Source organism: Acinonyx jubatus, chromosome D3 (assembly GCF_027475565.1).
Source record: "Acinonyx jubatus isolate Ajub_Pintada_27869175 chromosome D3, VMU_Ajub_asm_v1.0, whole genome shotgun sequence".
NCBI lineage: Eukaryota > Metazoa > Chordata > Mammalia > Carnivora > Felidae > Acinonyx > Acinonyx jubatus.
The window spans coordinates 25,295,213-25,311,535 of NC_069392.1; the positions used below are offsets into that span (position 1 = coordinate 25,295,213).

At 54.6% G+C, this 16,323-nt stretch overlaps 1 protein-coding gene across 3 annotated transcripts; it reads left to right on the forward strand.

The window, feature by feature from the left end:
• The first annotated feature begins 4,729 nt into the window (after positions 1 to 4,729).
• On the forward strand, positions 4,730 to 15,507 carry CRYBB1 (crystallin beta B1). 3 transcript variants are annotated; one of them, XM_027050825.2, is made up of 6 exons: positions 4,730 to 4,890; positions 6,275 to 6,480; positions 8,272 to 8,390; positions 11,991 to 12,123; positions 14,319 to 14,461; positions 15,229 to 15,507. In XM_027050825.2, exons 2-6 carry the CDS (start codon positions 6,313 to 6,315, stop codon positions 15,410 to 15,412), a joined length of 747 nt encoding a protein of 248 aa, XP_026906626.1. In that variant the 5' UTR covers positions 4,730 to 4,890; positions 6,275 to 6,312; the 3' UTR covers positions 15,413 to 15,507. The 3 variants fall into 3 exon arrangements, with proteins under 3 accessions (XP_026906626.1, XP_026906625.1, XP_026906627.1); XM_027050824.2 differs by having other exon boundaries at positions 6,282 to 6,480; XM_027050826.2 differs by having other exon boundaries at positions 6,294 to 6,480.
• The last annotated feature ends 816 nt before the right edge of the window (positions 15,508 to 16,323 follow it).

The window sequence follows — 16,323 nt, forward strand, 5'->3', positions numbered from 1 at the left end:
GTTGCCAGCTTCCTAGGCAAGAGAAGAACATGATAAGCTTCTGGCCCGCCCCTCCGCTGTCCCTCTGGATGCTACAGTCTCGTTTGGGCAGGGTCGGGAGCCAGATGGTGTCCAGATGCGACGGGGCCCTCTCCTCTTCCCATCTGTGACTAACATCATCTCCCTTACTTCCATTCTACACACCATCTCACAACTCACCGTTCCGGGTCCCATTGCCTCTGAGCCCTGCTCGGTATTAATTTATCCGCTCACTACGGGAAATTCTCTGCGGCTGCCAGTGGGATGCATCACTCTAGCAAATGCCAGCGTGCTAAGTTTGAGAGAGCCCCCTCCCCACAAGAGGACACCTGACCCAAAGAGGCGACTCTCACGGTGGCCATTGAGGCAACGGGACTGTAGGAATAATTCTGCTTTTAAATGAAGGTAGTAGGTATTGGCCTTGATGTCTGGGGCCTGACCTTGGTTAAGGTGAGGATGACCTTCAGCATGGCACAGTGACATCCCCAGGATGGGAGACCTGGCCTCCCCACCTCCCACAGTGCTCGCTCGGAACGTGGATCCCACCCTTTCTCCAAGCCTGGGACTTACCAAGACGGACCCAGAGAATATGCCAGAACATGCGGGGACCAGCCGAGGTCAGGCTCTTATAGGCAGGGAGGGGAGAGGGCCCCTGGGAGACAAAGCTCGGACTCAGCATGTGAGCCACCGAAACAAAAGCCAGTCCTGGCTGAAGTCCCAACTGAGAGGTGTCAGCAGCGTTGCCTACAGCTGGAAGGGAGAGGGTCAGGTGGCCTCCCTCAGGGATCAGCCATGAAGAAAAGAAGAAGGGGAAGTTCTACCTTAATCAGCTCCATGAGACTCCTGATTGGAGCAGGAGAATGAGCACTGGACAAGGAGTCCAAAACCCTCACCCTTCCTAGCCGTGTGACCTGGGGCAGGTCATTTCGCCTCCATTTCTGCCTATAAAACGGGACAAGAATAAACTATATCACGGGGTTGTTGTGAGGTTATGTAACATGCCTACCACAGGGAAAACGTTCATCAAATGTCTGTACATTTCCTCCTCCCCCACCCCCTCCTCTTCCAGTAGGGGTAATCAGGGAAGGCTTCATGTCAGAGGTGGCATTTAGCAAGACTCTGAAGGCAGCCACGAGACTCTGAAGGGCGAGGAGGATGTATACAAAGTGAGCTTCAGGGAATGCTTTTTCTAAGCAAAAGCGTAGAGGTGGGAACTTGGGAGCATATGTGCGAGGAAGAGCCAGTAGCCCAATTGAGCTGGAGTTCCAGGACCCTGAAAGAGGGAGCCCGGCACGAAAGGCAGGCAGGGGCCAAGATCTCCAGGACCCACAGAGTTCAAAGAGGAGTCCAGGTGGTTCTGTAGGCAGAATAAAGGAGCTGGTGGGTGTGAACGCTGCTGTGCAAATAAACCTGTCAGATATCCAGGGGGGGTAAGATTTGCTTTGGGTAACCCGTCCCCACACTCCCACCCTCCGAGGGCTGACCCAAGAGGGGCCACTGACAGCGGAGAACGAGTGTGGCTGGAAACCAGATCGCTCTGGGTGAAATCCAGCCCTGCCTCTTAACATCTGGGTGACCTGGAGGATGTCTGATCTCAAGTTCATGGCCTACAAAATGGCAACATTAGCTCCCTCCAGGGCTGGTTAGAGGCAGCCTTATCAAATGCGTGACTCTGATGAAGGGCTATCACGAAAGATAAAAGGCCAGGGACGCAACCTCTGCGGCCAAGCAGCCTGGGTCCGCACCTCCCTTTACGGGCTGGAAAACTTGAGCGTGTGGCTTAATCTCTCTGAGCCTCAGTTTCCCCGTGTACAAAATGGGTATGAAGAATGAATTGGGCTCAGCCTAAGAGATAGGGGTAATGTGCAGATAAATGTGATTACCCATGAACAACACTTGCCGCTCCTGAACTGAAACACAGAAAGCGTTATGCACCTCCTCACTGTCATTATCATTGCTAATAATAAAGGTGATTACTATGAAGATACCCGTACCCCCGTGTTTATTGCAGTGTTATTCACAACAGCCAACACGTGGGGGAAACCCAAGTGTCCACCAACGGATGAACGGATCAAGATGTGGCGTATAAACATGGGTATGACTCAGCCATGAGCAAGAAGAAAGTTCCGCCATTTGCAATAGACAGAGGAACACGAATACCGTATGATATCACTTATATAACATGAGATCTGCCAAAAAAACAAAAAAAAACCCTCATAGAAACAGAGAGTAAAGTGGTGTTCCAGGGCTTGGCCGGTGGGGGACACGGGGAGATGTTGTTCAAAGGGGGCAAACCCTCCTTGTAAGATTAAGAAGTCTGGGGACCTAGCATGGTGATTGCACCTAATGATATTCCATCACCTACTTGGACGTTGCTAAGAGAGTAGATCCTACCTGTTCTCAAGCACAAACAAAACAAAACAAAACAGCAACATACGCCCGTGCATCAAATCAATACACTGTGCACCTTATACTTACACAAAGTTAGGTGTCAATTACAGCTCAATAAAGCTGCAAAAATGACTTCCTATTAAATAATTCTTCATTGGGGGGGGGGGGGAGCGCCTGGGCGGCTCAGTGGGTTAAACGCCCAACTCTTGATTTCAGCTCAGGTCATGCATGATCTCAAGGTTCGTAAGTTCGAGCCCCAAGTCAGGCTCTGCGCTGACAGTGCGGAACCTGCTTGGGATTCTTTCTCTCTTTCTCTCTCTCTGCTCCTCCCCTGCTCATGCGTTCTGTCTCAAAATAAATAAATAAACTTTGACATATATATATATATATATATCACTATATACATGAATATACATCATTAATATACATCATGAATATACATGAATATATATCACTATATACATGAATACAAGAATTCTTCATGGAAAAGCAGGAGTACATTGCTTTCAAGAGCTTGGGTTGAAGAATTCAAAAGAAGTAACTCCCAATTCCATTTCATGGACGAGCTCCCAGGCTGAGAACGGAGAAAAGGATTTGCCTTGGTTTCCTCATCTGTAAACAGGATGCATCCCAGAGACAGCCCCTCATAGTGAGGCTTGCGGGACCCAAGTCAGTAAAAATGCTCAGGGTGTAGCCACCCAGCATGGGGGGCCATCCCCTACCTCTACCCCCACTCTTTGGCAGGGGGCCCATTGCCACGAGGGAGCATGGAACTCTCCCAGACAGCCTGGCCTTGAAGCCCAGACCTGTGGGTGGTTCCCCCCGCCCCCCGCCCCAGCCGCAGGCATCTTGGCCCCTGTTCCAGTGGCTGCCCCATCTTGTGGTTCCTGCCCCCCCTCCTAGGCCTTGGCCGAGGATGAAAGGCTGAGAGAGAGGCTGGGAAGTGAGGGGACGTTGGGTGGGGGGGTGGAGGGGCAGCCAGCAGAGCTGGCCCCAGGCCAGCGTGATCTCCAGGCGGAGCTGAGTTCCGTGGGGCCTGGGTCCCTGGACCCCCCACACAGGGGGCAGGAACCCATGATGTCACCACTACCTGGGGCCAGGGAGCCAGGCTGCAGGCTGACCCAGCTCAGCAGTTTCCCCCCCCCCCCCGCCCCCAGCAGTACCATGTGTTCACCCTCCGTGACCTTGGGGAAGTCACCCATTCCGGCTGGGCCTCAGTCTCCCCGGTTGCAAAAGGAAGGAATTGGAAGATGTGACTTCTGGTGTCCCGTTTTTCTGAGTTTTTCTTGCTCTATTTTGCCTTCTGTCTCTTCCCCTTCACCGTCCGTCTCCCCCACTGCTACTCTGCATTTCTGTCTCCATCTCTCTCTGTGCCTCTCCACTTCTCCCAGCCAGTCACCCTGGTTCTCTCCCTCACCCTGGTTCCCCTATTTCCCCCTGTGCCCCAGCTTGCATCATGAGCCATTGGCGGGACCATTTAGTCCCCCCAAATTGACTGGGCGTGCCTCTGTGCCAGTGCTGGGATCCAGCAGAGGACAAGAAGGGAGTGGGGTTCGGGGCTTCCCCAAGGAAGCTTCCAGATGGCAGTCATGTTCCTGGCCACCAGCTCTGTCCCCGGGGTCAGCTTAGGGTGGGGAGGGGGCAGTGGGGGGACTTCTACAGGCAGGTCAGGGAAGAGTGGAGGAGGAATCTGGGCTCAATGTGGATAGAGGAACAGGACTCAGGCTTTGAACCTTCAACAGGCCTGAGCACAGCCTGACGTCTATACTGAGGGCAGAAAGTCAGGCCAGAGCCAAGATCAGATGGCAGGAGAATGAAGCACACAGGCCCCCGGGGCAGCCGGTTTGGGCCGGTTCCTGCCTCCGACCTCTCTTTCAGAGAGCTGGGCTCATCTGTGAAATGGGCATTGAAAGTACCAGATAAGATGGGCTGCCCTGGGGCTTGACCAAGATGGCAGGAGTCGTGCTTTTGGTGGTGCGCTTAGCACACAGCAAACACTCAGTAGGCGGGGCTCTTGGCATCACACCCACATCTGCCTTTACAAAGCATTTTCGCACCTGCTATGCCCCCTGTCACCCAAGTATCCCACCACCCCCCCCTCCCGGGGCTCCTCTTTTCCCTGTCCCAGGACTGGCAGCCAGCGGGGACCCCATGGGCCTAGCACAGCTGGGTTTTTGGAGATAGGCCTCCCGGTAGGGGCCAGGCACGGGGGCGAGGCAAAGTGGCAGCTGGCCAGGGTTTCTGCTGTGCGAGCTGGGCTCACAATGGAAACTGCTGCTCTCCACAGTAACCTAGGCGAGGTCGGGGCCCCAGGGGCCTCCCCCAGCCCAGAGCCTGCTGAGCCAGCTCCAGCTTTGTGTCACAGGGCATGGGCCCTGGTGTCTGCCAGACTATAAAATGGGGGGTCGGCCCCCAGTCACCCACTGCACCAGTCCGCCCGTCTGCCTGCCTGTCCTTTAGCAGGAAGTAGCAGGTCCCCAGGTAAGAGGGGACCCGGCAGCTGCTGAGAGCCCAAGGGGAGGGGAGAGGAGAGGAGAGGAGAGGAGAGGAGAGGAGAGGAGAGACAGAGGGAGGCAAAGAGAGCTGTAGCAGAAGAGAGAGAAAGGCAGAGTGAGAGAGAGAGGAGATAAAAATAAACAGAGAAGGACAGAGAAAAGGAGAGAGAGAGGGAGAGGGAGAGGGAGAGGGAGAGAGAGAACAGGAACATCTCCAGGAAGGAAGGACCCTGACTGCCAGCTCAGGGGAATGTTGATTCCCAGAGTGACATGTGGGTTGTGAGGGATGTAAGCAAGAGCCTGGAAGTCACAGATGTGGCCCAGATGTCTGGCCTGCCCAGAGTGGGCAGAGCTTGGCAGAGAAACGACAACCCTCCTGGGGGAAGTGGGGGGGAGGGTCTGCTTGTCCCAATTAGCTCTTTCTTACCCAAAGCCTTCAGGAACCAGCCAGGGACCAGAGGGCCTTAATCTGTACTGGCAGGGGGTCCTCAGATCCCCAGAAATTGTCTCCAAAATGAAAGGGGGGCAATCACAGGGCGTTCTTCAAACACTCAAAGGCGCCCATGACCCCAAAGCACTGAGGAGCCACAGGCATTGACCAAAGCCTACGCAGCCGGAGAGGGCTTCGTCTCAGAAGCCCCTACATACACTCGACCCACTCTCTCGGCTCCCTCCATTATGCCCCAGTCCGGGTCCGTGTCTGCACCCACACACCCTTGGCAGCCAATGCCAGAGGCAGCAGGTCAACCCGGGAAGAGGTCAAGAATCCGCAGGCATTCATTCCCGGAACAGGTGTTGGTTAAGAATCTACGGCCGATGCCGCTGGGGACGGTGGGGTGGGCTCATCAGAATAAGGAAAGAGCAGAGCAGGTAATAACCCGGCGGCTGGGTCCATCTGCTTGAGGTGAGATTGGAGCCCTACCTCTTAGCAGCCCTGTGTGCTGGGGCGGGTCACCTCCCCTCTCTGAGCTCAGAGGGGATACCATGGCCCCCACTGAACCCACCGCACCGGCTCAGCATTCATGATCACAAATGCTGGTGACGTGCCCGAGGTACCTACCCCAAGGACCCCCAGATGGGACATCTTGTTATGAATCTGGGGAGGCGAACTGAATGGAACCAGCAGAGAAGCCTGATGAGCAGTGTGCCAGGCGGTGGGGGGCGGGGGGGGGGGGCGCAGCAGGTGGCAGGAGGCCTGGGGGAAGGCCTACCAAGAAAGAGCGGTCCCCAGACAGGGGACTTAGAATGAGAGAGAGCGAGAGAGCGCACAAATGAGTTCAGAGAGGGCTGCAAACATCTTGGGGCCGGTTGGGGGGAGGGGAATGCCAGGCTGGGACACAGCTTGAGGGCGCCATCCCTGAGTGACCCAGGCCAAAGGTTCCTTTGCAGGGGTTTGCAGGTGGGGACCATGTCTCAGGCTGTGAAGGCCTCAGCTACAGCGGCAGCGAACACAGGGCCTGATGGGAAGGGGAAAGGGGCCCCAGCGGCAGGACCGGCCCCCGGCCCCGGCCCCGCCCTGGCCCCCGCATCCGTGCCCACGACAAAAGCGGGGGACCTGCCTCTGGTTAGCTACAAGGTAAGCACTCCGGGGAGCAGTGGCTGGGCTCCACCCCTATTTCCTCTCCCTCCTCCCCTCTCCCCTCCTCTTTCCCTCCCCCTCCCCCCCTACCCCCAGCTGGTCCTGCCAGCCCCACCCGGCTGTGCTCGGAGTTTTGAGAAAGGAAGGAGGGGCAGAGGTGGGCTGGTTTAGCAGCAGGAACCACCCGCCCCCTGGGAGGTACTCTAGGAGCTGCAGGTGGCCTCAGCCCCTCCGGAAAATTCTTCGAGGCACTGAGGTCTGAAAGGGCTTCCGTAGAGCTCAACATCTAGCCTCTCGGCTTGGGGTGGGTTTAGGTTTCAAACTGGGGTGCACAGAACTGGGTTCACGACGTGCTCTCTCATGTGGTCCGCGTGTGGCTGGCTTTTGTCATGCAGTTAGTTCTTTTTGATATTATTTTTTTTAACGTTTTTATTCATCTTTGAGAGGAGAGAGAGACAGGGTGTGAAGGGGGGAGGGACAGAGAGAGAGGGAGACACAGAATCCGGAGCAGGCTCCAGGCTCTGAGCTGTCAGCACTGAGCCCGATGCGGGGCTCGAACTCACGAGCTGTGGCATCATGACCTGAGCCGAAGTCAGACTCCGAACCGACTGAGCCACCCAGGTGCCCCTGCCTCCCTGCATTTTTATGCATTATGCCATTAAAAGAAATTCCTGTGTTTGTATTTTACGTGTTGTTAACTTCTAGAATGATGCTGTATGCAATCATTTGGGTTTTTCTCTTTTCTTTCCACCCACTCCCGCGAGATCCAGAATAGTCAGCCACATTGCTGTGTGTTGCTATGGGTCACTCATTTGGGCAGCTGCTGTGTCAGAGTGGGACCGTCACTCCTGAAGACCATTTGGGTGGCTGCTGGCTTTTCTCTGGCGACAAGTGTGGCCGGGTCGTTCTTGTCCGTGTCTCCTGAGGCCCACGTGCCAGAATTCCTCTGGGGAGGGCAAGTGGAGGCGTGCACATGCTGGGTCAAGGGTGTGTGCACCTCCTCCTTGTATAGCTGGGGAAACTGAGGCTCAGAGAAGGAGGACACTTGCCTCAGTTCAAGTGAACGGCGAGGTTTTCCCAGCTCGGGACAACAAAATGCTGGAGGCCCAGTGAAGTGAGGGATTAGCCCAAGTTCAGCGCAGAGGCCCCTACGCTGAGGCAGGTGAACTGGCAAGTGCTTTCTGAGCGTCAGCTCTGTGACAGGCGCTGAGGCTGAGGCTGAGGCTGCGGGTGCACAACCAGATCAACCCCACACCCTGCCCTGGAGGAGCCTTTGGTCTTTGGAGGTTGAATAAAGGGGGAGGGGGTGCGCAGAGAGAAGCCAGGAAGCAAAGCAGCAGGGACCGTGTTGGTTGTGCTGATAATGGGTTAAGCACAGTGCAGGGTCACTCAACCAAGCCCGCATGGGGCAAGCGTATCAGGGAAGGCTTCCTGGAGGAGGTGACATCTGAGCCTAGAGCAGGACAGGGACCATGGATGAGCTCCAGGATGGGGACGTGTGTTGGAGAGGGCATTCCAGGCAGAAGGAACAGCACCTAGGCGGGAAGGAAGAGCCATCAATTCCTAAAGATGGTGCAGAGATGCTCAGTCCAGAAGTGTAAGGAAGGGAGGACAGGACAGTTTCACAGAATTTGGTTCGTGGCCCACTCTCCTATGATCCGTGTGGGTCTGCTCTTACTTATATAGTTACTTAATGAAGTTTTGACCTGGGGGGTGTACCACCCCCCTCACTCTGTACCCCTTTCCACCCCCCACCCCCCCACCGGGGACGGGGGTTCCCTCCTGCAGCTGGTGGTCTTTGAGCAGGAGAACTTCCAGGGCCGGCGTGTGGAATTCTCTGGGGAGTGCTTGAACCTGGCGGACCGTGGCTTCGACCGAGTGCGCAGCCTCATTGTCACCTCGGGACCGTGAGTGTTGGCGGAGGGGCGGTGGGGAGGGCACTCCCAGGGCCACAGTAGAATAACAATAATGAAACACAGTAGCTGCCATTTCCTGGGCACCTGCTCCATGTTAGTGGAGACCCGTGTAATATTTCCAGGCCTTGTTTCAAACGCGAGGGGGTGGTATTATCCCCCTTCCCATTCTACAGATGAAGAAACTGAGGTTCAGAGAGATGATTTGATTAGCGTAAGGTCACACTCACAGTAAGTCATGATTCTGGGGGAGAAACGCTTTTTCTCTATAGAAGGAACGAACCCTGCTTCTCCCACTGCCTCCCTCCTGGGCCTCAGGCAGCCTTATGAGAAACAGTCAGCATCCAGTGAGCACACAGTAGGTGCTGGACACCGACTGAGGGCTTTACCTAGATGATTGCTACATGAGGCAAGGGCTGTTCTTTTTTTCTTTTTTTAAATGTTTTATTTATTTTTGTGAGAGAGAAAGACAGCGCGAGTGGGGAAGGGGCAGAGAGAGAGGGAGATACAGAATCCGAAGCAGGCTCCGGGCTCGGACCTGTCAGCACAGAGCCCGATGCGGGGCTCGAACTCACAGACCGCGAGATCATGACCTGAGCCGGAGTCGGCCGCCCAACCAACTGAGCCCCCAGGCGCCCCAAGGCAGGCGCTTTTCTTATGCCCTTTTCACAGTCGGGGAAACCGAGGCTCAGAGGGGTTAGGTCCCTTGGCCAAAGTCACGCAGCGGTAAGTGGCAGCTCCTGGATTCAACTCAGGTCAGTTTCATGCAGTGTTTTCATCACTTACTCCACTGCCTGCCCCTGGCTCTCCGGGCCTCTCTGGGCCTTAGTGACCCCCATGGAAAGCCTGGTGGATGCAGTGGCTATACCGGCTCCAGGCCCTGCTGAGGTCAGAGTGCAGGACAGGACCCACGTGGCTGCTTTGCCTCTTGTCCCACCAGCCCCCCAGCCCCCAAGGGGTATGGTCAGCCTGTATACCCAGCATCGTGGGACTGCAGTACAAAGGGCAGAGATGGGCTTTGAGGTCAGTCAGGCCTGAGTTGAAGTCCCACCTCCCCCACTCACCTGTGCCGTCTCCGAACCTCAGTTTTCTCATCTCTGAAATGGAGAGAGTAATGGTCCCCACTCCCCTCCATCGAATTATGCTGAAGCCTAAAAGAGATAAGGCAGCCTGGCACTTCGTGCCTGCCCAAACATAGCGGGTGACAGTGACGGCTGCTTCCCCTCGCCGTTGCCCTGTGAGTGTAGCGAAACTCAGCGAAGGAGGTGCACTTCTACCTCCTGCCCCACCCCCACCCCTGGTGTGGGCCACACGGCCTCAGCCCCACCCTCAGACCCAAAGCCCAGCTGGGAACAGAAGCTACGGATGTGGCCAATTGGGGTTTTCGGGCTTTTTTTGGTGACAGTGACTCAAACCCAGAGTGTTTCTCCTCCAACAAAGATGCGGCTGGTCTTCGGTGTGCGCTCTGGGGCTGTGCCCGACGGGGAGAGGAGAGGGGCTGTGGCCCAGCGTCCTGAGTCTGTGTCAGGACCCGCAGGGCGGTGGGAAAGGCGGAGGTAGAGGGTGAGGCGGGCGGGGGAAGGAGAGGAGGGGTGTGCCCTCAGCACAGGGGTGGGGAGAGAGGGGCATGCCTGCCTGAAACCTAGGAGCCTTCACCCTGACACCTGACACCATGCCGGGACCTTAGACGGTGACTGGGCCCCTCTGAGCCTCAGTTTCCATATCTGTAACTTAATATCCCTGCCCTACTTGTCTCCTTGCTCGTAAGGCTCCAGTCAGCCACAGGAGATGAGAAAAGATTGAAACAAATATATATGAGTCCTCATTCTTATAACAGGTCCTCACTGGGTATTATGACTCCCAGAGCGGTGACAGGGAGAGTTTGCGGGCACAAAGTCTTTCCTGATCTCAGAGAACCCCTGAGGTCCAGCGCCTGAGGTACAGGCGGGCAGGGTGGCAAGTTACATCAGAATCTGTCTTTCCATCAGCTCAGACCTCCAGCACCTTTGTTCTTTCTTTAATCATAAAAGATAGTATTTGTTGAGATTTCTCTGGGCTGGACTTGGTCCGTGCATTCGTTTTTCGACCCTCACAGGTAGATGCAATCTCTCCTCTCCTCTACTGGGGCTTAATGAGTTTGAGTGATTTGCCTGAAGTCACGCAGCAGATAAATGATAAACTGGGATTAGAACTTAGGTCAGTTTCCAGAGTCTATGCTCTTAATTACTACATGGCACCATCTTCCAAGGCTCCCTCCCCATCCACCCAACCATCCATTCATCATCCATCTATCTATCCATTTATCCATCCACCCTTTTCTCATCTCTTCTAGATCAAGCAGGCTGAGGCAGATTCCCCTTCGTTCTAGGACCATAACTGCATCTTTAATTCTGTCACTCCAGGGGGCATTGGCTCATTCCCCAGACAAGGACCTGAGGCTCCAGGGGCTTATAGTGTTTCAGTCCACGGTGGTAGCCCATCCCCTACATGCGCCACCCCATCTCCTTCTGAGGAAGATCCCAGAGAGGTGATACCGATGTCAGTGTCCCCTCTTGTTCCCTGAGACGCCCTGAACACATACAGAGCAAAGGCCAAGGGGTCCCTTAGCCTCAACTTTCCCATCTATGAAATGGGTCCCTCAGCCTCAACTTTTTCATCAACCTCCCCCAGAACCAGGGGGTCCCTTCAACACAAGCGCACTTCCCATCCTTAATCAGGAGACACTGGCAAAGCCAGGAAAAGCCCTGTGTGACTTCGGGCTTGTAATCCTTTCTTGGAGAGGACTGAACATCTTCCAATGCACTGTCACATTGTGCACACACACATTGTCAGAGGTGTGTGAGAAGGCGATGCTCCTACAACTGCCTCCATACCAATTACTGGGTGTCTTCCATATTCCAGACCAGTCCTCATCCAGCGTGTGATCTGGGCCCCTGTATCAGCGTGCCCCTTGCCCCTGTGCTCCCAAGACTTTGATTTGTTTAGTATATTTCATTTCAAACGACCCTTTCGAACACAATTAAATATCTGTCTAAAGAACCTTGACATCCGTTTCACACATGGAAAGCTAGTATCACTCGCTGTAAGTGAAAGGTGAAGAGTCAACACGATGGACATAAAGAAGGGCTGTTACACCGTTTGCTTGCTCAAGGCTCTGGGTGGATGGCTGTTCTTTCCTTATCACAGAGAGAGAGAGAGAGAGAGAGACAGACTAGTGAGTGTCAAAGGTTCGTCAGCACCCAACAGAGACTTTCCCCTAGCTGTAATCAGGTTTCCAGGGAAATGTCTTCTTATGTCTTATTTTACTCCAGGGTCTTGTAGCGCTTAAGTTGTGTGTGAATCCCACAACTGGGGAAACATTTTGCTCACATAATGAACACACTGTCTCATTGAATCCTCCACCAGCCTCCAGAAAATAGGCATGGTGGAGGGAGAAACCAAGGCTCAGAGAGGTAAAGCCACTTGCCCATGGTCACACAGCCTGTAAGTGACATAGCCTAGGCTCAAACCCAAGAGCTTCTGCTAACGGTCTCTCTCCTTCTTGCCTTTGCCCCTCCCGGCCCTCGTCATTCTGTCCATCCCTCCCACATCCAGCTGGGTCGCCTTTGAGCAGTCCAACTTCCGGGGGGAGATGTTCGTCCTGGAGAAGGGCGAGTACCCGCGCTGGGACACGTGGTCGAGCAGCTACCGCAGCGACAGGCTCATGTCCTTCCGGCCTATCAAGATGGTGAGTGGCTCCTGAGCCCGTCCTGGGGGATCAGTGGGGAGGCAGGAGCAAAGGTCAGGTCTGATGGCAAGCTAGGCAATGGGGGACGAGCAAGGGAAAGAAGGAGGAAAGGCAGGCAGGGAGGGACGATGACCAAGGGCACTGGGCCCTGACGCTCATCGATTTATAAGGTGTTCCTGGTGTGCCCAGCCCCCGCTAGGAGCCCTGGACCAATGAGACATACGAGACATGGCTTTTTCCTTCCCTGCCGCTTTAGAGAGGAGACTCACTACCTTAGTTGTTGGAACGAGAGACTTCAGTGTCTCCCTTGCTTCTCTTTGTGGACCGTTTCTCATCCCTGACTGCACGTTAGACCCTCCTAAGAAGTTCTGACAATCCCCGTGCCTGTTCAAAACCTCCAAGGGGCAGGTTCAAGCCTGTGTGGTAGCTGAGAAGAGGGATGTCGTAGAAGGACACCTTGAACTTCACGATGATAGGACAACATACTGAAGTAGCTCCTTTATACTATTTAGCTGAGCTAAATAGTATCACTTAAGGAAGACTCAAAGCCAAGATCGCTGGTGCGATCCCCAAGAAAGGCAGCTTTTCCAGAGTAGTGCTGGTTGCGATGCTGGAACCAGCCGTGTGTTCCGTCACCAGTGTCGATCTCCAAGGGCAACCAGCTTCTGCCCCCATGACGGGAGTTTTCCCGAAGAACTTCTATGAATGTCCGTGATGCCAGCTGTTTTGGCATCGCCCCAACATATTTCTCAGAACTGGGAGCTGACTTATCAGGCTGTAATGGGCCCCTGGTAAGAATTCATAGATGTACCTCTCAATCAATGGTCCTTAAAAGGCAATCTATGTCAACAAAGCTTGTTTGGAGGCTTGACCGGCCAGGGCATTTCTCGTAGCTTCTAGAGCTTTGCTGCCCAATACCTTAAGGAGTAGCCACCTGTGGCTGTTGAGTGCTTAACTCTTGACTAGTCTGAATGGAGGTGTGCTCTCCGTGTAACATACACAAACCAGGGTTTGACCCCGTAGTGCAAAAATAAAAATAAGAATAAAACGATCTCATTACTATTGCTATACTGTTTGCATGTCGAAATTCTAATAGGTTGGACGTATTTGCTTAACTATATAGTCTATCACTAGGGGGAAAAAAATCCCAGTGCCTGCACCCCACCCCAGATCCATTGCATCCGAATCTCTGCGGCCGGGTCACGGGCACTGATATCTTTCTCATGCCCACCAGGTAGGAGGTGTCGCCGGGGCTGAGAACGCCAGACCCCTCTCCCCTCTCTAGCTCGGCCACTGTCCTCGTGCGGGCCACCATGGTCTCTTCCTTGGGCAGCTCCCGCTCCCTCCCCGCCCGGTTCCCTGGCTCCTTCCCAGCCCACACTCCTGGGACATTAGATGGGTGTCCAACCTGACCTACCTCCCACTTACCATCATGCATTCAACCACTATCGGTTGACCTCTGTCCGCCAGGCTCCGTTGCGGGCTCCACGTGCACAACTCTTCACGGGACAGGCCAGACCCCTGCCCTCACAAGAGGCCACCACTGAAAACCCAATCACAGAAATCAATCTGTAATCACAAAGCACGTGGCACGCACCCCGGGCTAGGAGAGCAGGAGGGGTTAGTGGGGGCTCTGCTGTGGGTGGTGGCAGCCGGCCAGGGGTGGTCGAGGAAGCCAGCTCGCCGGAGGCTGAGGACCCAGTGAGCCACAAGAGGCCTGACGGGCTTTTCCGCTGCAAAGGGGGTGCCGAATTCCCTGAAGCAAGGATGAACTGGGAGCCCAGGAACTACAAAAGAGTCGGTGTGGCGGGTCGGAGGGGAGGAGAAGGGTGCAGGCTGGGATGGGAGGAACGAATTGCACTCCGAGAGCCTCTGCATCCCTGGCTGTAACGATAGCCGTGACGGACACAGGGTTTGGTGAGCGCTTAATCGTACGCGAGGCGCGGTGTGGAGAGTGCTGTGTGAATTACTGCATGTAACCCGCATGACAGCTCCATGAAACGCAGGCCGTTCTAGCTTCTTTCCACAGCTGAGGAGGGCCCTCCCGGGCCGGACAGTGGCAGCCCCGGGCGAGAGCCCATGGCAGCCCGAGCAGACTCAGCTGTCTCTCTGTCCACGCCCAGGGGGCCCCTCTATGCTACTTCTCTTCGCCCCGTTCACACTTCACATGCCTGCCCCGGTCTCTCCTTCCCTAGGACTCCCAGGAGCACAAGATCTGCCTGTTTGAAGGTGCCAACTTCAAGGGCAACACCATGGAGATCCAGGAGGACGATGTGCCCAGTCTCTGGGTCTATGGCTTCTGTGACCGCGTGGGCAGCGTGAGGGTCTCCAGTGGAACGTAAGCATCTCTCCTGCCAGGCCCGTGGCTTCTGCCTTAAGCACGGAACTCAAAGGCGGTCCCCCTTCTAGAATATAACATCGGGTGCGTAGGAAGGCCACACGGCCCCTCCCTGGTGCTGGGGGCTGGGATTGCACCCACAGAGCATTATTCCCCTGGAGAGTGGACTCATACTCTGACGAATTACATGTCAGTGTGACCAAACCTAGCAATCGCTTGGTTAGCTGTGAATCTCACAGCTAACAGGTAGCGGTGCTGGGATCTGAACGAAAGTATTGCTGACATCAGACTGTGCGTTCGCAACCACTACATGTAAATTCACTTACCTACCTAGGAAACCACTATTTGAAAGGAGGCTCCTCTTTCTTCTGTGCCTCATTGCTAACCAGTCCCCAAAACCTATTCTCATCCCTTCGATCCTGTTGTGTGAGCCCCACGTCACCACCATCGGTGGGATGTGCACTGATCTCCCTACCACCCAAGCACACGAAGTACTTTAGGTACATTTTTCCACGTGGCCCCCTAATAGCTTTCCAGAAGGGGAAACTGAGGTCTTTTACCGAGGTGGAGTTACTGGCCAAAGCCAATAGGAAGCCCCAAGAAGGGGCAAAGCCAGGACAGAGGAGCTGCGCCCCCTTCCTGTGACCAAAGCCCATGAGGGATGGAGAACGGATTGCAGGGATGGGGGGAGCTGGCCCCGGCAGGGATCTGGGTGCCGGGCAGTGAGGCTGACCGTCTCCACCCTGTCCTCCTTACTTCCCTTCCAGCTGGGTCGGCTATCAATATCCCGGCTACCGCGGGTACCAGTACCTCCTGGAGCCAGGCGAATTCCGGCACTGGAACGAGTGGGGGGCCTTCCAGCCGCAGATGCAGGCCGTGCGTCGCCTGCGTGACAGGCAGTGGCATCATGAGGGCTGCTTCCCGGTCCTCGCCACCGAGCCCCCCAAGTGAAGCCATCCACACTCTGCTCTTCTCCCTTGCCCCGCCCCTCCCCCAGACCCGGTTTGCCCATCTTTCCCGTGCAAATAAAAGTTCCTAAAGCCAAATTGTCTCCTGGGTCTGTGCATAAATGTGAGCTTTGGGGTCTCCCATCATTGCCGGCATGTGACTTCCTCTGTCTTGATAATTACGTATACTCGTAATAAACACAACAGGCAAAAGTTCATGACACACGTTCTCTTCAGATCTCTTTTGGACTACTCTCAGTGGCTGGGAGCATAATTATTCCCATTTAACAGGTGAGGAAACTGAGGCTCAGAGAGGGAAAAATGACTTGCCCAAGGTCACACAGCCAAAAATTTGAACCCAGGCCCTCTGACTGCTGAGCTCTTAACAAATCTGTGCTTTCCAACTCTGCTCCTTCGTGCACGCTGCTGATTTCTTGCCTTCTCTGCTCGACACCTGTCTTGTTATTTACTTAATATTTTGATTTAAACAGACTTCCTATTTTGCGCTCAGAGGCATTGATTTGTAAATGAAGCTTTATTGCACCACGGGAAGTGGCGAATCAGCATCATATGCCATAGATAGAAAGCAATCGTGTAAATATACTTTTTAAGAAGGCCAAGTATCAGACAGACACCTGCCCGCTGAAGGCTCTAAGCCTGTAGCCCCGCTCGTGCTTTGGGTGATTACCAAGTGTTGCGGACAGAGATGGGAGAAACACGCCACACAGAGTTTTTTCTCCCTGGTATAATCAAAGAAGATTGAAAAGAGCCTTATTTTCTTGTATCTGGTGCAGGGTTACTTAATCCCGGGTCCAAGTTCCACTGAGAATCATCCCTCCTACTACAAATGGCACATGCCTTTTGCTCTTTGAAAACCCGTGCCAGGCCATATTGACTCCCATATCCACAGTTATT